The sequence below is a fragment of the Lacerta agilis genome, chromosome 2, assembly GCF_009819535.1.
Source record: "Lacerta agilis isolate rLacAgi1 chromosome 2, rLacAgi1.pri, whole genome shotgun sequence".
NCBI classification, from domain to species: Eukaryota; Metazoa; Chordata; class Lepidosauria; order Squamata; family Lacertidae; genus Lacerta; species Lacerta agilis.
The window spans coordinates 18,197,360-18,222,942 of NC_046313.1; the positions used below are offsets into that span (position 1 = coordinate 18,197,360).

Genomic DNA, 25,583 nt, shown 5'->3' on the forward strand with positions numbered 1-25,583 from the left:
ATTTTATTGATCTCAATTGCATCAGTTTATTGCTCAATCATTAACTGACCACCACTGTATGTTCAAATAGGCACCACATAATTAACTACCTTTCATCATTGTGCTACATGCTTAGAACTGCCTGATCGTATATATGTTATTTGTTGTTTGATTACATTCACATTGTTTCTTTGCCCTCATTTAATGCTAACTGTAGCTATATGTCACTAGTAATTGTGAACGGACTCTTTGCATCTTGCACATGCCATTTCTCAACAAATTTATTCTCCAGCTGCTTTCTTTCTTTGTTAACTTAATATATTCCCCAGATTCTTATTAACCAGGCGACTATTGTGGGAGCATCTAGCTTTTTTCCATTTTTGGCAAATGGCCATTCAAGCATCTGTTAGCAGATTCATTGCCATTTCTAGATATCCAAATCATGCAATTAAAGGACCTTTTGGTAGTTAACATCCAATATTGTTGTTGTTGTTGTTGTTGTTGTTGTTGCTATAACCTATGATTTTATTATTATTCTTTCTGTGAAGACTGCATTCCAGTATTCTACCACTTTTGGACCTGTCCAAAGAATATGTATTACATGATTGCCAATGTGCAATCTCTATGGCTTTCCCTGGTACCCACAAGAGTTCCATCCATCCCCCTGCCCTTCTTCCATACTCTGAAAGACGCCTTCTTCCACCCAATAGAAGCTGTTCCCCCTCAAATTCTCACAAGAGTAAAGTGTAAAGAGACTTGGTGGTTATTTCTGCCCTTGCTGCGAACCCACAGCAACCAGTGTCCAGAGAAACCTGGAGTGAGCACACAGACATGAATTTTTTTTTTTTGGTGCTGATTTGTGGAGAAAGATAAGATACACTGCGAATTGAAGGGCCACATTTTGATCTTCCACATCCCAAGACATAGCATTTAAAGATGGATGGTCCCTGCCCTGCCATTTGTTTCACCTTCCTTCTCACGCTGTCATCGTTCCTCCCAGAATCTGACTTGATTGATGTTGCTAAGAGAAAAGTGTTTCCTTCCTCGTGTCTCTGGCAAACGACAAACATGATGCACAATGCCACAGATCAAACACAGGGAACACTTAGGGTCTTCTTTGAAAGGAGAAAAACTATCGCAGGCCAAGTGCAGCCAATTTCTATAGCGTTTGCCCCGCCTTACACATAAACACACACCTCTCTAATCCAAAATGGTGGGCATTTGGCTGGGGAAATCTTTTTTTTTTTTAAAGTAATTGTGAAATATTTTTAGTGTCTAGATCCTAGATTTGCAGGGGAGGGGAAAATGTATTTGACCTTAAATAACTGTAGCAAGCATGGTCCAGATCTTGCGAGTTTCCAACTCCTACTAATCTTACATTTCTCTGAGGAAAATAGGGGTGTCCTATTCAATAATAATAATAATAATAATAATAATAATAATAATAATAATAATAATAATAATTGTATTATTTATACCCCGCCCATCTGACTGGGTTGCCCCAGCCACTCTGGGCAGCTTCCAACATATGTAAAAACATAATAAAACAACATTTTTAATGCCTTCAGACGTCTTCTAAAGGTTGAGTAGTTACTTATCTCCTTGGCTTGGGGGGGGTCATATAACTTTATACCCTCCAACATTTCTCTGATGAAAATATAATAATAATAATAATAATAATAATAATAATAATAATAATAATAATAATTCATTTGTATGCCTGTCATCTGACTGGGCTGCCGCAGCCACTCTGGGCAGCTCCCAACAGAATATTAAAAACACGATAAAACCTGAGGAAAAGGGCATTCCAGGATCATATCAGAAACCGGGACGGCTTCTGTCAATCTGGAACTGTCCCTGGAAAATAGGGACACTTAGAAGGTCTGCCATCCCTGTCTTATGGGAACGGTGGCCTTCATTGTGTGTAGTAATATTCTCTTTAGATATACCGAGAATGCTTTCTGGACTCTTCCATTGGTGGGCAAAGGCAGACCTTTGTGTTTTACATCACTAAATAAAAGGGTGTTTTTGCAGGTGCTGTATCACAGAGCTCCCAACAGATATCAAGGAAATAAACAACTATCTGACTTTTAGAAGACATCTGAAGGCAGCCCTGTTTAGGGAAGTTTTTAATGTTTGATGTTTTATCATGTTTTTAATATTCTGTTGGGAGCTGCCCAGAGTGGCTGGGGAAACCCAGCCAGATGGGTGGGGTATAAATAATAAATTATAATTAATTAATTAATTAATTAATTAATTAATTAATTAATTAATTAATTAATAAGAGGTTCTGTGTTGGACATTGATGTGCGGTTTTTTTCCACCTGCCTTGCTCCACCTTCCAGCTTGACTTGCGGGAAAGGTGGGATATGAAAAACTGGCCATTTCTAAAAAAGGGGGGGGCGGGGGGAAGCAAAAGCAGTCTTCCTGCTGAAATACTCTTTCCTACACAAGTGTTGAAAGGCCGGCCAGTCAGTCAGTGTTTATTATGGCAAACAGCCTGCATGTGTTGAAATGCTTGGTTTATCTGACTGAGGCCCTTTGGGCTCTATTGTGTTCAGGGCCCCCTCAGAGAGCCAGGGCAGGATATGTTGCTTGGTCATGTGACAATCACACAATCACAAAAACCACACAAAACACACAAAAAGCTTTGTGCTCCCTCAGTACGTCAATCTCAGTTGTGGAATTCCCTCCCCACAGAAGTATACCCTGCCTTTTCACTATACAGCCCTCTCTCTCTCTCTCTCTCTCTCTCTCTCTCTCTCTCTCTCTCTAATTTCCAAATGTTCCACATAAATTCCATTTTAAAAAAAATAGAATTGACTTCCCATTCCATTTTCCGTGATGTTTTTCTTATCCATTCCCCCTTTGCTGCACCCCCGTCTTCCCTCTTTTAAAACGTAGCCATAACACAATAATCTTTCATTGTTCTGTTGCTCATAGTTCGAAACCTGCATTCACTATACAGCTTTGGGCAAATGCTGAAGATGCGCCTCTTTATTCCTGCCTTTTGGCACCTGAGTCGTGTGTTTTCCAGACGCGACTATAATCTGTTCTTGCAACTATAATCCATTTTAACTTTTTTAAAATTCTGAATATACAAAAAATAGTAAGTCTATAGCCTCTCCCATTCCATCTGCCAACCTGACTAAAAGTCCAGGAGCCCTCTTAATTTCATGTTGTTTGTTATGTTAATTATTTGTACTGTATTCTGTCTTTTACCAGGGTGGTTTTATAACTCTCTCTCTCTCTCTCTCTCTCTCTCTCTCTCTCTCTCTCTCTCTCTCTCTCCCCTACCAATGGGACAAAACTAATAAAACGTAGACACTTTGTCACCGGACATGAAGTCTGGGCTGAGCAGTCTTTGCAACAGGTCTCCCCGTGGTTATTATATTATGATCTCCTCCAGGAGAACCCTGCAAAGCCCACAGGTCTCAGGGCAACTTCTAACAATACAAAGAAGTAAAATATAACCCCTCTAGAATTTAAAAATTATACCCAAACATATAACAGCTCCAGTTGGTGGAGCATGAGACTCTTAATCTCGGGGCCGTGAGTTCGAGTCCCACCATGGGTGAAAGATTCCTGCATTGCAAGGTTTGGGGACTACAAATCTGTGAATCTGTGATATTAAAAATCACACCCTCTAGATGACAAAAAGTGACCATAAGCCCAATTCCCATCAAGTACCCCACCCCCCGTTCTCCAGGTACATTAGTATTGTCGCCATTAAAACAATGAACTAACAAAACAAAACAAAAAAAGATTGTGTACTGTTAGTTTAGCAGAGTCATAAATTTTCAGATTAGGAGGGAAGATGGAACAGAATAATTATATATACTTACTGTTAATGTGATAATGGAATCAGTTATAAATGTTTTATTGAGCAAGAATTTCAGATACGACTGAGACATTGCGTTTCAAACCGTTGTCATTTTTTTTCCTAAAAAGCTTTGAAACTTGTACTTCCGTCTTGGGGACATTCTAGAAAGAAAAAGAGATTTAGCTCAGTAAAACAGAACCGGGCATCTTTCCAGAGCTTCTGTTAGAAAAAGATATGCTGCAATTCCAGATGCTGTGTTCATCAAGGCTGTGTGACTATTGTTGGCACCTATTGGCTAGTGCCTGTAATATCAATAGTTATGAGGAATATTCACATAACTCCTTCCACACACACCATTTTGTGCTCTTTTTATAATTTTATGATTAAAATTAGGCCATGTGCTTCCTTAAGAGTGGGAATACTCATTTTGCCCTTTAGACAAACAAAAAATGGTAAAACTCTATTTCTCAATCATTTTTTATTACATTTTCTGTTTTACATTTTAGAATATTCATTTAAACAACCTTAAAATATCAATGATTTCCCTTCTCTTTCCATGGTTCATTTTGTATAACTTAAATCCCTGCATATTCTATATAAACTAAACTGTTCAGTATTCCATTGTGACATCCATCAAAACTTATTTACACTGTTGAATTTATCTTAATGCTGCCCACGTTTTCAAATATACACAATTTTCCTCCATATATTCAATAAACATTTCCCAGTCTTCTTTAAACGTATGTTCTTTTGGTTCTCTTATTCTATTTGTTGCGCATATTCCATCAGTTTAAGTTGCCATTCTTCTTTAGTTGGGACTTCACTCATTTTCCATTTTGGGGCTAACAAAAACACGAGCCGCAGTAGTGGCATACATAAATAACCTATTCTGACACCTGGGAATTTCCACCTGAATTATCCCCAACAAGGAGGACTCTGGGTTTTTTGGGGGGGAGGAAAGTACTTCTAAACATCCCCCCCCCTCTTCATTATGATTTCCCCCCAATACTCTTTTACAAAAAATAAAAAATAAAAATGGCAAGTTGACCCCCCACCACCTCAATAAAGTCTCTGCCTATTCCATGGCTTTCCGTTGAGTTGCTATGGTTATCTTTTACATGCTAGTGATCGCTGTAGGAGCACAAATGGCTTTGGGCGTTGCCAATGCACTGGGTTTGTGTGGAGGCACAATTTTTGTGAACCAGCACTGACACTGGGGCTTGTGGGCTTCTGACAGGCACCTGGTTGGCCACCGTGAAAGCAGAATGGTGGACCAGAGGAGCCATTATTAGGTTCTTATAAACAGGAACATCTGTCTGTATAAAAGGATCCACACAGTGTTTCAAATAAATGGGGCTTCGGAGCAGTTGGGCAGATCCACACTGTACACTTCAAGAACATTCAACACACGACTCCCCCAAAGAATCCTAGGAACTGTAGTTTAAGCATGCTGCACATTGTAACTCTGTGAGGGGGGAAACTACAGTTCCCAGGATTATTATTATTATTGGGGGGGGGGAATGATCTGCTTTAGATGTGTGGTGTGCACAAACGTGAGGTCACAAATGCACCAGCAACCTCATGAGCTTTTCTCACTGCTCTTTGGCGCCTTCATTTGAGAGCCAACTCTTGGTGCTGACAGGATATGTGGCTGTTTTGGGACTACCCTAAAGCTGAGGAGAAACAGAGCCCCCCCCTTCCCCTTTCCTCGTCTCATCCAGAAAGCGCCTCTATAGAAAAATATCAAAAGAGAGACAAAGAGAATAGCTCTTTCTCTTTTTTGTCTTTCTGAAGCAGGGTCTTCAGAGGCAGAGGACCTCCATAGGAGGGGAAGAGGGTTTATTTCAGAGCTAGGAGAACAACGAATGACTCAAGGTTGGGGCGGGGCGGGCGACCAAAAGGTACCCCTGTTGCTGTTGCGGCCACTGCCTATCTTTTTAAAGTCAGTTTCTTTTAGAGCAGGAAGCAAGCTGTGGAGATGCTTTAAAAAAAAAGAAAAAGTCAACTTTTGCACAGGGCACCACGCGGAAAGAAGAATCTGTTGGTTCTATTCCAATGAGAACAAAGGGGCAAAAAGAGGAGAGGAGCCCTGCTTGTGGGCAGGAGGAGGAGGAGGAATTGAGGGTTTCATTTGTGGAGAAAGAGAAGCAGAGCCTCGCTGATTCTCCAGACTCCAGAGCCTTGAAAACATAGCAGACAAGGCGGCGGCAAAGGTTGCCAACAAGCCAGGGGATAAAGCAGCTGGATCTGCTCTTGCACAGAGGGTTTGATATGCAGAAATCAGCATAATAGTGCCCATTTGATTTATCTAATTAGCAGAGTTCAAATTTACACTCTAGAACAGTGGTTCTCAAACTTCTTTCTTTGGGGCCATACATTCAGAATAAAAAATTGCAACTTCATCAGTAGTTTTCATTTCCTAGTGTTACTTATTTTTCACCTAAATGTCTGAGTTAATCTCCGACTGGGGCCTGGGCTGCAACCGAAGAAAATGATTTTTTTAAACTTGTCTTTGAAACTCATGCTATATGCCATTCAGTGTTAAGCTTAAAATCAAAAGCCCATGTGCTCAGCATGTATTAGAAGCCAGAGTTCTTTTTTATGTTCGTTATTAAGCTATGATTGCTAATTGGTCTTTCAGATCATGCAGATCACTGCCAGGGGCATGGGGAAGCCCCACACATTGGAAGTTGGGGGGTGCCCAGCACAGGTAGGAGACACTAACGAATGAAAAATCTCCCCTGTAGTCTGTACAGGAGCATAGGAAGCTGCCTTACACTGAGTCAGATCATTGGCCCATCCAGCTCAATGCTACACTGACTGGCAACAGCTTTCAAGGGATCTTTCTCAGCTCTACCTGAAGGACTGAACCTGGATCTATCAGTGTGGACAATACTGACCCAGATGGACTAGTTGTTCCAACTTGATATAAGGCAGTGTCCTATGTTCTTATCCATTGCGGGGGAAACCTAGTAATTTATCTGCTGCAGGTGCACTTTTCACTAGTGTTTGTCAGCTGGCATGCATAGTAAGTGTTGACTGGTTGTCCCTCCAATGCAGCCATAGGCAAACTCAGCCCTCTGGGCTGCATCAATAGGAGTACAGCATCTAGATCAAGGGAAGTAATAGTAGCACTGTATTCTGCTCTGGTCAGACCTCACCTGGAATACTGTGTCCAGTTCTGGGCACCACAGTTCAAGAAGGATACTGACAAGCTGGAACGTGTCCAGAGGAGGGCAACCAAAATGGTCAAAGGCCTGGAAACGATGCCTTATGAGGAACGGCTTAGGGAGCTGGGTATGTTTAGCCTGGAGAAGAGAAGGTTAAGGGGTGATATGATAGCCATGTTCAAATATATCAAAGGATGTCATATAGAGGAGGGTGAAAGGTTGTTTTCTGCTGCTCCAGAGAAGCGGATACAGGGCAATGGATTCAAACTACAAGAAAGAAAATTTCACCTAAACATTAGGAAGAAGAAGCATGTGAGAAAGGTACGTGCCGAGGACGTAGCTCGGAGCAAAGTAGTGCTTCCAAAATGTAGTGACTATACTGATGTGTGTTTTCTCATGCCGAGTGACAAACTGACTTGTCTGGTGGGATGTAGCAAGATCCTGTTGTTGCATGATGTGGCCCCAATTTGCCTGTTAGGCAGTTTTATCATGAGTAGACGGGTGGCAGTCAATGTCAACAGTATCTCATAGTTCCTGTGCACCTTCTGCATGGGGCGAACCTACCCACCCCATTGGGTAGGCTTACATCTATACTCCTTTGTGGATGGGCGTCAGCACAGAGACATGAAGCGTGAGTGCCGGCAGGACTAGGAAGAAGAAGAAGAAGAAGAGTTTGGATTTGATATCCTGCTTTTCACTACCCGAAGGAGTCTCAAAGTGGCTAACATTCTCCTTTCCCTTCCTCCCCCACAACAAACACTCTGTGAGGTGAGTGGGGCTGAGAGACTTCAAAGAAGTGTGACTAGCCCAAGGTCACCCAGCAGCTGCATGTGGAGGAGCGGAGACGCGAACCCGGTTCCCCAGATTACGAGTCTACCACTCTTAACCACTACACCACACTGGCTGTTCGACAGTGGAATTTGCTGCCAAGGAGTGTGGTGGAGTCTCCTTCTTTGGAGGTCTTTAAGCGGAGGCTTGACATCCATCTGTCAGGAATGCTTTGATGGTGTTTCCTGCTTGGCAGGGGGTTGGACTGGATGGCCCTTGTGGTCTCTTCCAATTCTATGATTCTATGATTCTAATTCCCATCATCCTTGACCATTGGTCCTGTTAGCTAGGGATCATGGGAGTTGTAGTCACAAAACATCTGGAGGGCAGAGTTTGCCTATGCCTGCTCTAATGCACGGGGGTTAAAGGGTCCCCCAGTTACAACCCAGAGTTGCTGTACATGTCTTTGAAACAGGTGTGGGGAACCCTGGCCATTGGCCACACTTGCTAGGGCTGACGAGACATGTAGTTCAGAAACATCTGGATGACCAAAGTTTCTCAACACCTGCTTTCAATGGAAAGTGATGCAGCTGCAGCTTCTCACACTTATTCAGATGGAAACTCAACAGGCATGGACTTGCTTCAGCGATGAAGCAAGCCTCATCTGTAGAAATACCGGTACTAGTTATCATCCAGCTGTAAAGACGGAGAGGACACACCAAACGAACTAATAATAATAATAATAATAATAATAATACTTTATTGCAGCTATAAGCTCATATATAAATAGACACGCAAATCATACCTGCCTTACAATCCATGCAAAAACAGCTAAAATAATTACATTAAAATAGAAATAATAACATAAAATATTTACAATCAGGAGAAATAAATATAAATTCAACCTATGATACTATCAGGAGTTATAGGCCCAAAAGGGGTGGAAAAGAACCATTAGGATTCCTGTAATAGGCCATTTCACCTCTTATGGTTCAGAACCGAAGTCAGATACCTTGCCACTTGCAAGGTTACTGTTGGGTTAGAATCCTGGAGTAAAAGGGTAAGCTGGATCTCAACTGGAAGTCCAGAGAATTTTTGGACCAGTGGGCTCAACAAATTTCTCCTGACATCACTGTATAAAGGGCAGATAAAAACAATATGCAGGAGGGATTCCCTTGACCAAACGAACTTGAAATCCGTATCTCCTAACCCATGTTGCACATCTCCCCTGAAAGCTTGCCAAACCCTTAACAGCTCTGTATGCTGAAACCTGACTTTATATTGTTATGCTGCTGGATCGCCATTCTTTTATTTGACAGTTTGCTGGATAATAAATCAGAATGGCTCACTTAATGGCTGTTAATAATGATTAAGGAGATACAGGGCCGGCTCTACCATTAGGCAGAGTAAGGCAGGTGGGGTTGCAGAGTAACAGGGAGGTATCGGGGAGCAAAGCCATGTGCACTGTACCTTCTTCAAGATAGCCTGCGGTGTAGTTGTGGACATTGTCCATTTGCCAGTGTTGAACTAAGACACAACTGCATGTCCGGTTGGCCTCAGTACATGGAATGATGGGTGTGTGCTATTTTGCCCCATGCAGGAAAATATATTGGGCATCTTCCCCTTTATTTGATTTAGATACTTATCAGCGCCTGGGGAACGGAATACTGTATCCCATCCCTCTCCAGTTACAGAAAAGGGGTAGGGGTGTGAGGTTGGGGTAGGGAGAAAACAAACAAGCCAAGCCAAGCCAAGCAAACAATAATTAGAAGTTTTGAAAAGCAAAGAGGGAAAGAGATCACTAGCTGGCAGAAGGCTGATGAGGACTACCGGATATTCTGGCCTCATGGAAACCCCTTGTTTGTCTCCACTTCTGTTCTGCTTCAATATTTGTAAATAAAACAATATTGAGAGTGGGTAGTCGGAGCTTCCCCTTGGAACTTCTCATTGCTTGGGGGAATAAGCAGCAAGCACGCCACAGAATCAAATCAAACAGGCCCCACCTGAGCACCTCTTTAGTCCTTTTAATCAGTGTTTCCATTTTGGAGCCATCTAGCACTCTGACCTCTGCTAAGGCTGTTTGCTCGACAGATGCTGGTCGGCTCCATCCCCTTGGGCTCGTCCCTGCATATTCATTAACTGACTCTTTTTTTTGCATTACAGGATTAGATTGGAATCCATGGTCCTCTCAGAATAACAATAAATGTTGCTATTTAAATGACTGTTGTTAAGGCGGAACTTGGCTCGTGTTTTCAAGGCACCCTCTGTTCGTTCATGGAAATGAACTGCCCACGTGCTAACCGTCCAGCGTGCCACACTCGTATCTGTCAATTATTGTTTTACAAAGCTGAACTGCCAAGGAGGGACGTGGAAGGAGAGAAAACGAGGGCTGTGCAAATCAAGAGGTTTTCGAAAGCTGAGAAGCTCATCGTATGCTTGTAGCAAAACCTTTTAATTAAAATGGTGTCATTTTTTTCCTTAGACGTTAATAGTAGGAAGGCCCTTGCTCACATATCTCCTCTTAAGATTCTTTGCTTAAATTATCAGAGCTGTTGACTGTGAATTTGTACTGAGAAAGGGGGCTAAATAGAGGAGCAGATGTTTATGGTTTGTTTGTTGTTTAGAAAATAATACTGTACAGTGGTACCTTTGTTCTTGAACTTAATCCGTTCTGGGAGTCCGTTCGACTCCTGAAAACGTTCGAAAACCAAGGCGCAGCTTCCAATTGGCTGCAGGAGCTTCCTGCACTCAAGCGGAGGCTGCATCCGATGTTCAGCTTCCAAAAAAACGCTCACTGACTGGAACACTTACTTCTGGGTTTGCAGCGTTCAGGACTCGATTTGTTCGGGAGCCAAGCCGTTTGAGTACTTGGACCCAGGGCTTAGTGGTCTTGTAGTGGACGGGGTGGGGGACAGCTCTGTTACTTCAGTTGTGAAGCAAACAATTAAAATTTCTCTTTCCCCCCTTCTCTTGCTCCATTCTTTAAAACTCCGTCTACATTCCTGATGTTCTAGATCTAGAGCATGGGTAGGCAAACTAAGGCCTGGAGGCCAGATCTGGACCAGTCGCCTTCTAAATCAGACCCATGGACATTCCGGGAATCGGGGTGTTTTTACAGGAGTAGAATGTGTCCTTTTATTTAAAATGCATCTCTGGGTTATTTGTGGGGCATAGGAATTCGTTCATCCCACCTCCAAAAAATATAGTCCAGCCCCCCACAAAGTCTAAGGGACATGGACCAGCCCCCTACTGAAAAAGTTTGCTGACCCCTGTTCTAGAGGAGCTGGGAAGAGTCTTAAAAGTCAATTTTCTTTTCTATTTTTTTTAATGCAGATTCACATTTTCAGCTTAAATCATGACTATATGAATAAACTTGAGTTTCCCCTGGTGCTAAATGTCTTTACTGGGAAGCAAGCCTCATTTTGTTGTAGAAAAGGAAAATGGGTAGAATTCATTGTCGAGCTGAGGTGATCATTCGGCCAGTGCAGATAGATAGATATTCTTAGAGCAAATGGTTTGCTAGAGTCTATTGGTTCCTGTGGACTTAGCTGCACAGCCCCCCCCAAATGTTTCCTAACTGCATTTCTTGAACTTAAATTCCATATGAAACACAGAAAAGAGAGTTGATTGTCAAATATTGTTTTGGACTTATATGATAGGCCAATGGTATATGACTAAAGAAGGTTTAGATCAAAAATTCCTAACTGAATAAAGAAACCAATTCGCTTCATGCACAGAAATAACATTCCCCCCCCCTCTCATTTGGCAATGTGCTAATGCCAATTCATAAACCAGAGGGCTTTTATTCTCAGCACAGTCCGTGCATCCCTCAAATTTATAATCCAGGTGCCAAATGGATTTAACAGCTGATATCAAAATGGGAGCAAATTATTGTGAGTTGGGATTTTGAAGTTGCTGTGAAAATTATAATACGAAGCGACAAGACAAAGGTTGGGGACTTTTAAAAAAATCATTAGTAATAGCAGGTTGCCATCTGTTTTTCTGTGCTCAGCTAAACAGTGATAGAACTGTGTGTGTGTGAGTGAAAGAGAGAGAGAGAAGGAATAGAAATTAGATTGCTGATCTCTCCACCTCCAGTTAAACTAGCTGCACTGCTTTGCACGCACTAACTCAAATTTAAAAAAAACCAAAAACCTGGCAACCAGTTTTTTTAATTAAAAAAAGCAGTGAGAGGAACTGATGGAAATGTGTCTATATAAGCAAACACATAATCTATAACACTACATAGGTACGTTTGCTGTGTCATAACAGAACCAACCTTTTCTGGCTTAGAAAGGGGCGGCTGCTTCGGAGATCGTTTGTTGTATAAACAGAACAGGTTTCTTGGTAATTAAATCAAAACGCGAGAATGGGGGGGGGGAGGTGGGCAGTTTAGAAGAAGTTGTGTGTTTGCTTCACACTATCCATGGTTCCATTGGTCTCTTATGCCAGTCAGTCCGTGTAGTAGAGGCAATAGAGGGCTATCTATACTTGGTACTATATAAGGCAATCAGCTTCTTCTATGACGAGCTGGTGCTAAAGGCATAGGAGCAGGTCAGCTGGCAATCCTGTATAGAATAATTTATACAGATGAATGATAAGGATTAGTTGAATGGCCGGGCTGCAGGAATGCCAGACGGCTGCAGTAGTTCTCAATTTAAGCAACCTTCCACCCCCAATCCCTCCCGCGTCACCCGGCCCCTTCTAAAGGAAAACCCTCGCATTAGCCAAAGGCAGAATCTCCTCGGACGTCTCGCTGCTGGCGCATTGACCACGTGCGCTCCGCAACGCGTCATTCTCCCTATGTAAACAAGAAGGCGGGACTATGCGAAATGAGATCCCGCCCTTTCTCGAAACTCCAAGCGCGACTCCCACGCGAGGTGCAGAACTCCAAACACGGCCGCGGAGCTGCTGCTGCTGCGGCAGCGTGGGGGAGCTCCGGGAACTTCCTCGTAATAAAGCACTTTGGGCGGGGTCCCCCCACCACCCCACCCCGAGCCCGGCTGCTTTGGCGCAAGGTGGAAAAGAGGAGGAAGGGAAGGGGAAAAAAGAAAGACCGAGCCTGGGCTCAGGGCCTGGAAGGGCGCGGCGTCCCGTCCCATCCCTCTGATCCTGCGGGCAGGCGCAAATCCTCCCGTTTGCACAGCCAACACGTCCGCATCTCGGAGGAATCCCGGGCAGCCTTCGGAAGGGGAAGGCGCTCCGCTCGCTCCCAACAGGCCGCCCCCGGCCTGAACCCACGTGCTCTTCTAGACCCGCAGCCGGCTCGGCGCGCAGTTTCTAGCTAGGCTGCAAAGCTCACCGTCATCCCTGCTCTGTCCTGGCAAGGAGCCGATCGCTGCTCTCTCTCTCCCTCCCTCCCTCCCTCTCTCTCTCCACCGCTCGAGGCAGAGTTGCCGCTGGATCCACTGAGTTGGCTTCCCAGCCACCAGCTCCTGGGTAAACCGCGCTGGAGACGCCGGTCGCCGGCCACGCCGAGCAGCGACGCTGGTTCTACGCCACCGTCCCACGAAGGGGGTCTGGCGGCTTGCCGGAGCTGGGGGGGGGGCAGTTGCGATCCTGGGCTTGGCGACGCTGGAGAATCGTCCCCCCTATAAAGCAGCCTCCCTTGGCAAGGTCACCCGAGGGGAAGAAGAAGGCGCTCTTCGCAGCTTGCGCGCGCCCTTGCTGTGTCTTCGGAAAGCGCCAAGACGACGCGGTCGTGAGGACGCGGCTGGCCCAGGGCGCGTGGACGCGGGCTCCTGCTACCCCTAAGCGGTCGGCGCCGTCGTGGCGCGTTCCCAACGCCTTTCGGCTGCAGAGCTTTCCCGCGAAGTTGTGGCCCTACGGAGCGCCAGCTCCCCCCGCTTCCCTTTGCAGGCTCAGCTGGGCTTGCAACGCGAGGGGGAATCCTCGGGCCACTGGTGCCAGGCAAGCTCGACCGACCCGCCGCTGGATCGTGACTTTTCTTGCTCCTGCAAGCATCGCCCCCCCCTTCCAAACACCACCACCACGCATGAAACCTTTTGGTGCTCGATGGTTTTAATCCCGCAGGATTTGCAAGCCGGGAGGGGGCTTCCTCCTGCCTCATGAGGAAGCAGCAGCAGGGAAGCCCCCCACTTCCATGACAAGGAGGAGGAGGCACCTCTCCTCCATCCGCGGGATGAGCGCGATGTCTGCGACGCTGCCACAGAAGAAGGGCAGGCGCCTCCCCGCGTGGCGTGGCGCGGCTCCTAGTGGGACTAAGGCGGCAGCAGCAGCAGCAGCCGGAGCTCAATGACCAAAAGGGCCTGAGGAAGAGTAACCGGGAGGGTTCGCGGGTGAGCGCTCACCTCGCGTGGACTAGCAGGGCAGGAGGCGCAGAAGTTTTGGCCAAGTTTAGGGCGCGCGCCTAAAAGGTTTCGAAAGGTCCGGCTCCCCCACCCCCTTGGCCTGTGCAGTTGGATCGAGGCCACATCAGCACCAGCATGCCAGTTGGAGGACGCCTCTCGTCTCTCGAGGGGTATTTCCCTTAAGGGGGGCAAAAAAAAAAAAATCTACCCACGCAACAACACCCACCCGGTCTCTGGCTGCAGGAGCCAGCATGGAAGAGGAAGGGGCCAGGCTGCATTGGCGGCTTTGAAAGTTTGCCAAACACCTCCGAGGTTGCTTTTCTTCCTCCAGCCCCCCCCCCTCCCGCCGAAAGAGGAGCGACTGAGAGGAAGGGCAGAGAGAGGGGGGCAGATCGGGGGGGTCGACCAGGGAGTTGGCTGCTTCCAAGCATGGGAGACAGGTTGCCGGAGCCAAGCCGTGCAAACCCTTCTCCCGCGGTGGCCGCCTGCTCGGAAGCAGAAGCGATCGAGGTCCTGGAATCCGAGGATGTCCTGCCTATGGCTACGGAGGACGTGAGTTTCATTTGATGTCTCTCTGTCCCTCCCCGCCTCCCCCTCCTCCGTTCCCAGTTGACTTTAATCGGATCAAGCTATTTAAAAATAAACTTTGGAATTAAAGGGAGGGGAAGTTTGATTCTTTCTAGGAAGAGAAAGTGGGAAGAAAATGAGGTCCCCCCCACCTCTTTGGGGTTCCCAAAGTGGCCCCTCTGCAGCAAGATCCTGGGCCTGTTTACATGGGAGTAAGACCTGCTCAATTGAGTGGGGGTAACTTGTAGGTAGGTGTGCATAGGATGGAGCCTGAATAGCTTTCCTTTTTAACCAGTGGGTGAGCTCAGTGTGATTCTGCAGATTATATGTACTTCTATACAGATAGATATATGCATAGGTGTCCTATTCATTCCATACCCCCCCCCCAAAGGAGACAGCACAGCAAGTTTTTTCTTGGACCAAATTAAAAGCATTTTCTCCCTTTCCGCAAAATGTTGTGTGTTAGTTTGCACCAGCATAGAAAGGGGTAACGAGCTGGCGATACACCCCAAACTGCTCTGCAAATGGGATAAGCTCCTGCCAGGAGCTGTTGTTGCCCTGGGTGAGAAACCGAACGAAAATGTGCCACAAAGGCAAAGGAATATTAACCCTGCTGCTGTGATTCAATAGGCAGCTGCTACAAAGCACATTGGATAACCTTGGGCGGGTGACCAACATTCAGCCTAGCCCTACCTTGCAGGGTTGGTGTGAGAATAAAATGGGACAATTCACCGAGTTGCTTGGAGGAATGGTTTGATACAGATGTAAAATAATCAGGGTTATGATGATGACAATGAAAAGAAAAAAAAACCCACATGTTGCTCAACCTTACATTAGTGCTGGATGATTACTCCTCCACACCATCGTTTAAAGCATATTCAATGCACATTTAAAGCACATGACTTCCCTCCAAAATTATGGCAACTGTAGTTTGTTAAGGATTCTGGAAATGGTAACTGTGAAGGAGAAACTGCACTTCCCAAGGTTCTTTAGGGGGAAGTCATGTGCTTTAAATGTGCATTGAATATGCTTTATTACCGGTATATGTATGGTGTAGATCTGCCCCCTAGTTGCTACTACTGCCTCCCCTCCTGCTGTCAAATCACGACTTCCTGCTGAATAATGCAGTGGTACGTAAGTGCCCCCAACCTGCCAGCCACGTCCAGATGTAGCTGTGGACACGTGGTGAGTAATTTGTGCTAATGCACAACGTCGTCCGCAAGAGCTTTAGTTTACATTTGAGCAAACACTCTGTGTGCTCAGCGGATCACTCACACTCTTCCCACGCAATGCTTGACTGTTTGCTGCAAGCTTTTTCATATACTGGTTTGTTGTCATCCCTCCCCACATGTGGAACCTTCAGTCATTCAGAAATTATTACTGGCGCTAATATCATCTCGGGGATAAGAAAATAAATGCAATGCGATTTCAAAGAAATTACTCTTTCTTCCTAGTCGTTTGAGGCGATTTTTCAGCAAAGCACATTTTGGTCTGAATCCCATAGCCGGTTTGGGATGTGACCACATGTACTTTCATTTTCATTAAGTGTGTACTCAGTACTTTCAATGTGAACCTCCAGCCTTCCTAAGCAGCCTAACTTAGTTGTAAGCCTTAATCTCTAAAGATTCTTAAACAGTGAACCTTATTAGTTACCAAGTATTTCCCTGAGGATGCATCCCCCCCCCACTTTATCTCCAGCTGACGGTTGGCGGAAGATTTAGGGATGCTTTATATTGCTCTTAACCCGCAACTGCTGCAAGATTAATCACTAAATGGCAACCAGAGCGCTTGGGTCTCAGGGATGGCACATTCTGCTATCTAAGCACTTTTGGAGCAAATAGTTCTGTGACAGTGAGCGATTCCCCGAGAGCGATTTCCTCCTGTTGGTTTTCTAATTCATCCTATTATTTGATTGTATTTGTTTCCTTTCTGAAGATTTCCTGGTGCAAAAGCAACCCACGTATTCAAGCTGCTGGTGCTTGAATAAGGCACAGGAGAGCCCTTGCCATAATTCAGAATGCTTCTAGTGGTATTAGCAGGCAGAAACCTCCTAATTCCCTAGCAACTTTCCTGGCAGAATTAGAGGGGCTGGGATGCAGCTGAGGACCATTTAGTCCAGGGATGAGGAGCCTGTTGTTGCCCTCCAGATGCAAGTCCCATCGTCCTTGAGCATTGGGCATGCTGACTGGGCCTGATGGGAGTTGGGAGTCCAACAGCATTTGGTGATCTACAGGTTCCCCATCCTTCCACTAGTCCTATGTTTCAGGTGTTATTTCAAAAACTTATCAGGAGTTCCTCATTGAGGAGACCAGCGATGGCTGAAAGAACAGCTTGGCCACCACTATCTTTCTCTGCAATGTGCAGCCAGTCCAGAGCTGCCTTCTAAGATGCAAGTCCCATTGAGTTCATTGGGGTGATCCACTGGCAAGCTCAGTACTGCAGCCTTAGTTTCAGACTTGCACAAGTGGTTTGAGTCGCTCACAGAAGTAGGGCAACTCTTGTGGCATCTCCAAAAAACCTTGGGAATTGTAGTTGCGCCAGTTCTTTGCGAAAGGTCTGCAGCTGTCTCATAGAACTACAGTTCCCAGAGTCCCTTGCTCAGGAGGTGTGGCTGTTACAAAGTTTGTAGCCATTGGTGCAGTACAGCTAAGACAGTAGCGTAGATGTCCTCTGAGAATTCTCATGCAATGCCAAATGTGTGTTTGCGCGCGCACACACACACACACACACACAAACCTTTTGTGACCCCTGCGGATCTGACACTGAAATCTGAATCCATTCCATCTTTCCTAATCCTGTGCTGAATGGAAATGATGGCTCTCATTGCATCAGGTGAGACTTGCCACCAGGAAGGCCATGACTAGTACATATGACAACTTCCTGTGCTGTCCATTTTCCCCTTGAGCCCTGAATCAGGGATGGACAACCTCTGTCCCTCCATATATTGCTGGACGACAGCTCACATCATCTCTGGCTGTGGTGTTTGGAGCTGATGGGTGTTAAGAGTCCAGCAGCAACTGAAGGGCAACAGGTTCCCCATCACTGCACTAAATACATAAAGCAGTAATGTCAGAAACGTCCTCCACCCCTGAAAATCTGGGATACTTTCTCCCCCTTCTGCCCCTACGTGTGAAATTTCTACTCTCACACCTTGTGAGAAAAGAAATCTGTTCTTGCAATCCCTGCCTTGATTGTGTGTGTGTGTGTGTGTGTGTTACAGTGGTCGTGCATAAACCCAGTGAGTAGCTAACTCCTACTATTTAAATAAAATAAATGCACAACTTGTTGGTATCTTCTGTTAGTGTTTTAGCGAGCTTGTGGCAAGAGTGCCAAAAAGTAGGGTAGAAAAATCCACTTGCTGTTTCTTGCCGACTATCTATCCACGCGTCCCATTACTTCCTGCTTTATAGAACCATAGAGTTGGAAGGAACCAAAGTCCATCTACTCCATCCTGCTGCCCAAAGGCAAAGCTGCCAAGCCACCAACCCCCCACAGACCAACCTTTGCTGTCCAGGACACAGTGTGACTCAATCAGAGGGCAGAAGCATGTGAGAAAGGTACGTGCCGAGGACGTAGCTCGGAGCAAAGTAGTGCTTCCAAAATGTAGTGACGATACTGATGTGTGTTTTCTCATGCCGAGTGACAAATTGACTTGTCTGGTGGGATGTAGCAAGATCCTGTCGTTGCACGGTGTGGCCCCAATTTGCCTGTCAGGCAGTTTTATCATGAGTAGACGGGTGGCAGTCAATGTCAACAGTATCTCATAGCTCCTGTGCACCTTCTGCATGGGGGCGAACCCACCCACCCACCCCATTGGGTAGGCTTACATCTGTACTCCTCTGTGGATGGGTGTCAGCACAGAGACATGAAGCATGAGTGCCGGCAGGACTAGGACCAAAGTTGGACTAAGTTCTGGAGAACGTCAACAGGAGGAGAACCTTCAGAGGCAAATATCAATGGCATGTCATTTGAAGGGAGGGGAAGCCGAGCTAGAATGAGGGTGCTGAAGGGGAAGCTGGCAGATTGGGAGCAGGAAAGGGTGGAGGAGGCAGGTGGGATCAAAACCAAAGCAGAGACGATGTCTGGCTGTTGTTCATGTAAAGATTCAGGTTTGACCTGGAAGTATTTATAACAAGACAAGGCAAGAAGGAACCAATGAGCAGTCTGGAGAGGGTGGGAGTGGGAGGAGCTGTCTCAGGATAATGCCCCTTCTTCCTCCACTAGCACACTAGTTACTAGTGCACCAACATGGATGCCTTTGGTGTGTCATGGCTGGAAGAAAGCTCAGCCTGGAGATTGGTGGTGAGATGCCGATGCGAGGTATGCTTAATGCTGTAGCGCCATTTCTGCAGGGGCCGCCCATCCCGTTTCAGTGCCTGAAGCTAAATGGAAAGGTGCTACTCCACCGCCACTGCCCAAGCGCAGCTGTGGTGGCGGCGGGTTCTGGGTTCTGGAAAGATCTTGCCGAAAGCGGCCGCTTCTCCTCGCTTCTCTGGTGGTGGGAGAAGCGAGGAGAAGATGCTGTGGCTTCCGCTAGGATCTTACCAGAACCCAGAAGCTGCTGTCACTTGTTCTCTTGCAGCCGCAGCAGCAGGCAGCAGTGCATTGAGGGTTTGATCATGCCTCCCCACCCCCACCCCCTGTGGCTCTTGCTGCTGAAGCAGACTGCTTCCTATTGCCTCTTTATAAGGCTGTCCCTGCATTTCTGGCTATAAAATAAAAACTGAGATGGAGAAAGAGCTTAAACAGAGGGAACCAAAGCACCTGAAGAACCCCAACCCTCCCATTTTTGAAAACGGACAAGGCCTTTGGGGGAGGGTCAAGGGGCATGTGTGGGGCAAGTTTTGTACAGAGAAAAATGGCTTGGGCGCTGGTTGAAAGCTCTTCCAGTTGCATCTCTTTCTCTGCAGGGTGAGATCCATGTGGAGCCCGGAATCCAAACTTAAAAGGGAATGTGCTGATTGGGGAAAGGATCCTTTGTACCAGACCACAGGGGGAAGTATCAGATTCCTTAGTGCTTGTAACCCCCTTCTTAATATTTAAATACATTTGTCTTGCTGGATTTCTTTCCCAGAGAGTAATAATAAACCCAATATTATTACCTGGGAAAGCTATGTTTAACAATACATGTAATTAGAGAAGAGAAGCCACATTTAATATTACACAAGAGACCGGAACCGCTCTTTCAGAAGCAAACAGGCTTTTAAACCTCCATAATTATAGCCCCCCCCCTATGTCTAGCATTTAAAATGCCTTAGATCTTGTTTTTAACTCCTTCTTGGGCCAGCATAGGTGGGTATGTGTCTCTCTTCTTCTGTGAAACTATTAAAAGCAAGGGACTCTACAGCTGATTGTAGAATTAAGCTATGAACTGGGCTGGGTTCTGCAAAACACACAACATTAGGGTTGCCAACTGACCACAAGGAATTCGCCAGATCTGCTGTTGAATACACTGGTTGGTCTTCAGCTTGTGGGTCGCCCCTGAATCTTAGGTGCAAGTGGGTGTTCGGCTTTAAAAACAGCAGGGTGGGTTCTGGCAGGTACATCCCCCCCCCCAACTCTTCTGATCAGCAATCTGTACCTGTGGAAATCCCCTTGGCAGCTGTTCATTCTAGGGGGGAAAGGAGAAGGAGGGTTATAGGCAGACGTTAATATTAAATTGGGTCCCACATTGCTGGTTGGGTGTCTTGGGTTGAAGGTGACTTAACAAGAGATAATTCAGTGGTACCTCAGGTTACAGACGCTTCAGGTTACAGACACTTCAGGTTACAGACTCCGCTAACCCAGAAATAGTACCTCGGGTTAAGAACTTTGCTTCGGGATGAGAACAGAAATTGCGGCGCGGCAGCGGGAGGCCCAATTAGCTAAAGTGTTACCTCAGGTTAAGAACAGTTTCAGGTTAAGAACGGACCTCCAGAAGGAATTAAGTTCTTAACCAGAGGTACCACTGTAGCTGCAAAAGGCACTTGTATGATCTGCCAAAGTAATGCCCAGTCAGGTTCATACCAATGAGGTCTAACTGATGGGATGCGTATCTTGTATCAGTGGCAGCGGCAGCAATGGCGGCAGCACATAACACACCAAGAGGCAAACCAGAGCACCCAGCTGCAAAGGAAGGCTCGGCTGCCAGGGATGTGGCATTGCCGTCTGGCGGCATCTGGAGTTGCATTAAACAAGAGCATTGATCGAACATTAACTCTGAATCACTGGGCAGATTTACTGTGACAAGTGGGAGTTTTTATATAAAGGAATATTCACTCAGGCAAGAGCTCGATTGTTTCTGTGGGATTCCAGGGAGTTAGCGCACAAAAGCTGAGCTCTTTAATAGAACAGTTTGCCGAGGTGGACCTGCCATGCGTTTTTAGGTTTGATTGGCTGGTGTTATGCGATCTTCTCTAACCGGAGGTTGTCAAGAGTGCACGGCCTGGTGTTCTTTAAATGTACAGTGGTTAAAAAAAAACCCTGCTAGTTGAAGACTCTCATATCGATGCTATGCAATGTCATAAATTGCACTTAGTTATAACTTCCCATCCAGGCACCTGCGCTTGTTCCTTGGTCTTTCAGGTGCACATCCATATGAGAAGTGGCTCCTTCCTCAGAGCAAGGCATTCTGGGTAAGGTGGGCCTAGGAGAGTGGCGGTACTGCTGCTGCTTTGACACGGTGGCTAGAAAACCAATTTTAAAGAGTTTTGAAAGCTTATAAAGTTACTTTTAACATTTTTTTATATAAAAAAGAAGATTTCCTAGCCAGTAGTGCAGGCATTTTCCTTGGCCACCTTTCCTGGAGTGCCTCACTCTGTGAGGAGATCTGTCAGCTCCTTAGCAGTCCCCTCCAAATGCTGCCTCCACAGCGGTTTCTTGCAAATAGTAGGCGCTGCTGGTCTCCTCCCACCCTTGATTTTGATGTAGTTCTTTATTCCAGCCTTGTTCCTGATGTAGATCTTCACTCAACCCTTCTTTCCCGGTTGGGGGACAGGGGCGGAACTACTTCGTGGTTTGCCTCAGGTGCCAAAATGTCGGGCCGGCCCTGTGTTGACAGTCTTATCATCCACAATTTTTTCTCCTTTTAAAGACATCCAAGTCGGTGGCCATCGCTGCCTCTTGTGGTAGTGAAAGCCATAGTTTAACGATGCACAGTGCAAAGATATACTTTATTTTGTCTGTCCTAACTCCTCCAGCGTTCAGGGTGTCTATATGTTTTAGTGCTGTGTGTGTGAGAGAGAATTTTTCCTCTTTCCACTTTCTACATGCCATACATAACTTTATAAACTCCTGTCATGCCACCCCTCACTTGTCCCCCCCCCACAGCTTAAAAAGTCCCAAATGTGGTAACCTTTCCTCATGGGGGGCTGCTCCACCCCCTTGATAATTTTTGTTGCCCTCTTCTCACCTTCTACGACTCTACAAGATCCATTTTGAGGTGAGGCAGCTGGAACTCTGCACAGCTTTTGAGATGCATTAGACTTGTGTAAAGCCATTATGATATTGCCAGTTTTTTTCTATCTTTATTTTAGATCTTCTTGTGGTTTATGTGGAAATTGTTCAGTTGTGTAACAACAACAACAACAACAACAACAACAACAACAATAAATTTATTTATTTATACCCCGCCCATCTGGCTGAGTTTCCCCAGCCACTCTGGGCAGCTCTCAACAGAATATTAAAAACACGATAAAACATCAAACATTAAAAACTTCCCTAAACAGGGCTGCCTTCAGGTGTCTTCTAAAAGTCAGATAGTTGTTTATTTCCTTGACATCTGATGGGAGGGCGTTCCACAGGGTGTGTGCCACTACCTCTGCCTGGTTCTCTGTAACCTCACTTCTCGCAGGGAGGGAACCGCCAGAAGGCCCTCGGAGCTGGACCTCAGTGTCCGGGCTGAATGATTGGGGTGGACTACGATGGTTTAGGACTACTATTGTTATGTTGCAGTTATGTATTTTTTCTTCTTCATGTTGTAAACCACCTCGGGCATGGTTTGAACTGTGGAAATGTGGCCTACAAATAAAATTATGTATGCATATATGTACCATCCAGATGTTTTGGGGCTACAACTCCCATCAGCCCTAACCAGCATGGCCAATGGTTAGGGGCGATGGAAGTTGTATTATAGCAACACCTGAGCTGCACCAGAGAGGGCTGTTCTTCAGAGTGTTGTGCAATCAACCATAACTTCCAAATATTGGTGACGAAGTGTTCAGTGTGGAGGAAATGGCGGCCTCTGTTTGACATCTGTGATGACAAGGGGGTTTGTGCCTCTGGCGTGGTCATAACTCTTCAGAGTAGCCCACTGCCCAAGGCAGGACCAGACTGAAGGACTTCCATTTCCTATATCCTACATTTGACTACCTGTCTCTCTAAAAAAAATAAAAAATGTTTCTGGAATGAATGTACATTTCTGTGCTCTTACATTTTCTTCCTCTTTTCCCCTCTTCTTTCTTTTATGCATTGCCTCTTCCCTCTCTCAGCACTGGAAAGCTCTGTTTGATCAGGTATGTGAATAATTCAGATTTTTTTTGCTCTAACACCTGCTAACAATGGAGTTTGTTCAGTGGGGGAATCTTTTGTAACACGTAGCTTATGTGTGGTTAGTGTGGCACTGGTTTGGTTGCGGTCATGCTTGGCAAGAATTACCCCCAACTCTGAGGTTCTGATGCCTGTATCCCTTAAATTCTTACCCTTTTCAATGGATGACCCAAAAGGACACGGGTGGCGCTGTGGTCTAAACCACTGAGCCTTTTGGGCTTGCCGATTGGAAGGTCGGTGGTTCAAATCCGCGCAACGGTAGTGAGCTCCCGTTGCCCTGTCCCAGATCCTGCCAACCTAGCAGTTCCAAAGCACAGCAGTGCAAGTAGATAAGTAGGTACTGCTGCAGCGGGAAGGTAAACTGCATTTCTGCGTGCTCTGGCTTCCATCACGGTGTTGCGTTGTGCCACAAGCGGTTTAGTCATGACCCAGAAAGCTGTCTGTGTACAAACACTGGCTCCCTTGGCCTGAAGCGAGATGAGCACCACAACCCTTAGTCACTTTTGACTGGACTTAACCATCCGGGGTCCTTTACCTTTTACCAGTGAATGACCCTTCTTCCCAGGGCTGTGCTGTAAAAAGAAAGCAGCTCAATATGTTTAAAGATGAGTTTCCCCCTTTCTTTAGAAGTTTCATGGCACAGTTGCTGGTTCAGCTCCTTCATGCTTGCGTCAGATTCACAGGTAGAGCACATTGATACTGAATTTCAACTTTTACATTTTAATACCTTGTGTAAGGTTTGAAATGCTCTCTATATCTAATGTTTCAACAATGTATGGGACGTACAGTATTGATATCGGTCAGTTTCTTAATCCCCAGAACTTCACTGATTTAGCCTAAGAGACTAGTTGATCACTGAAAAGAATCATATAATTGTTGAATTGGAAGGGACTGTGAGGGTCGTCTAGTGCAATAGGCCCAAGGCTGGAAAGACACCTAAAGTGTTAGGATGGTAGGATATAGATATTTTACATGTTTTCTTTTTTTCAGCTGTCTGCAGTAGCACAGATACTGCTGGATTAAGATTCAGTAGTGAATCTCCACTTCTGCCCCTTGCAAAACCAGGGGCAACTTGAATCCAAAAGGTCTCCCCATTCATGCGCAAATGAAACATAGTACAATGATTTCAATGTGTCGCACATGCACACAGCAAACATTCACTGCTGAAATGCAGATGTTACCTCTGTGTATACACAGAGAGGCCTTTTTTAAAAATCAGTAGAGCCTTTAAAGTGAATGGAGCCCAGCAGATCTGAATTGTGGCAGAGGTTTTAACATGTCTGCTGATGTTGCCCATTGCTTAATCCTGCCGGTGCAAAGGCTTCCTTTGGCTGTTTTCATAGCAAAGTCAGTAATTAAAAAAAAAAAAGAGAGAAAAACTAAGTAGGCGGGGGCTGGCTGCTCCCAAAGATCTGCTGAAGTCTGTTCACAGTTACGTTGGCAGGCTAGGATTTGTCCTGTAACTTGCATTTTGCTTGTTTGCATTTATATAATTAATGGGATTTTACCTGTGGATCTGAAAACCCATTGCCGTTTGCGAGCATTCAAATGGTGTCTGTAGATATTTTCAAGATAAGTGTTCTAAAACACAAATGTGGAGAAAAGTTAACATTTCAAGGTACAATTTATTCCCATTTCCTTTTTATTTCCAGCTTTAGTGACATGTGAAAATACGTAGACATTTTCCTAGAGTTTTGTCTTGGTGGCTCGCTTTTGGCCTCCAACACTCTGTTAATGCGTTCCGCCCATTTCTGTGTAGGCACAAATACCACTTTATGCAAGCGAACTGTTATTACTTTGTCTGGCCCTGGAAGAAGGCAGCGTTTTATGAGGCAATATAATAATTTGGTTCCTGTATGTGGTCAGACCACAGAGCGTCTATCTGAGTGGGCTGCCTTGCCAATGAGATGTGCCTCTCGTCCCAGAGATGGCTTATTATCATTCCCTAAGTAAGCTCACTGCCAGTGGTGATGAGTGTCTGTTTATAACCCAGTAAGCTGTGCTCTATATTTAGCCCGTAAATCTGGGGTGAGCAACATTCCTCATTGTATGCAGAATGTATCTGGGGTGGGGTAGGATCATGTAGTTGCATTACTCTAATGACAAGGCGGAGTCCATTCTGTAACACATTGGCATGAATTTACTCCCATCTGTATCAGTTGTTTTATTTGCGGGGGGGGGGGGGGAGCAGGAGAAGGAGAAGGTGGTCCTTCTGCATGAGTTTGCTTTGCCACTCTGAATTTCCTCTTCTGTGGGGGCTATTTTATGGCCACTTCTTATAGCTGCTTCTTAGTTTTTGTGTTATTTTGACGATGACAATTAATTTATTATTTATACCCCGCCCATCTGGCTGGGTTTCCCCAGCAACTCTGGGCAGCTCCCAACAGAATATTAAAAGCACGATAAAACATCAAACAGTAAAAACTTCCCTAAACAGGG

At 45.6% G+C, this 25,583-nt stretch overlaps 1 protein-coding gene across 7 annotated transcripts in view; it reads left to right on the plus strand.

Moving 5' to 3' along the window:
• The first annotated feature begins 14,220 nt into the window (after positions 1-14,220).
• The window catches only part of RHBDL3 (rhomboid like 3), a 121,418-nt gene continuing 110,055 nt past the window's right edge, over positions 14,221-25,583 (plus strand). For 2 of the 7 annotated variants that reach the window (XM_033138759.1, XM_033138763.1), the window contains exons 1-3: positions 14,221-14,603; positions 18,029-18,175; positions 23,087-23,110. In XM_033138759.1, the coding sequence (XP_032994650.1) occupies positions 14,481-14,603; positions 18,029-18,175; positions 23,087-23,110 (294 nt within the window). In that variant the 5' untranslated portion in view covers positions 14,221-14,480. The remainder of the gene's footprint in view (positions 14,604-18,028; positions 18,176-23,086; positions 23,111-25,583) is intronic. The other 5 variants (XM_033138761.1, XM_033138762.1, XM_033138760.1 and 2 more) reach the window with 4 other exon arrangements.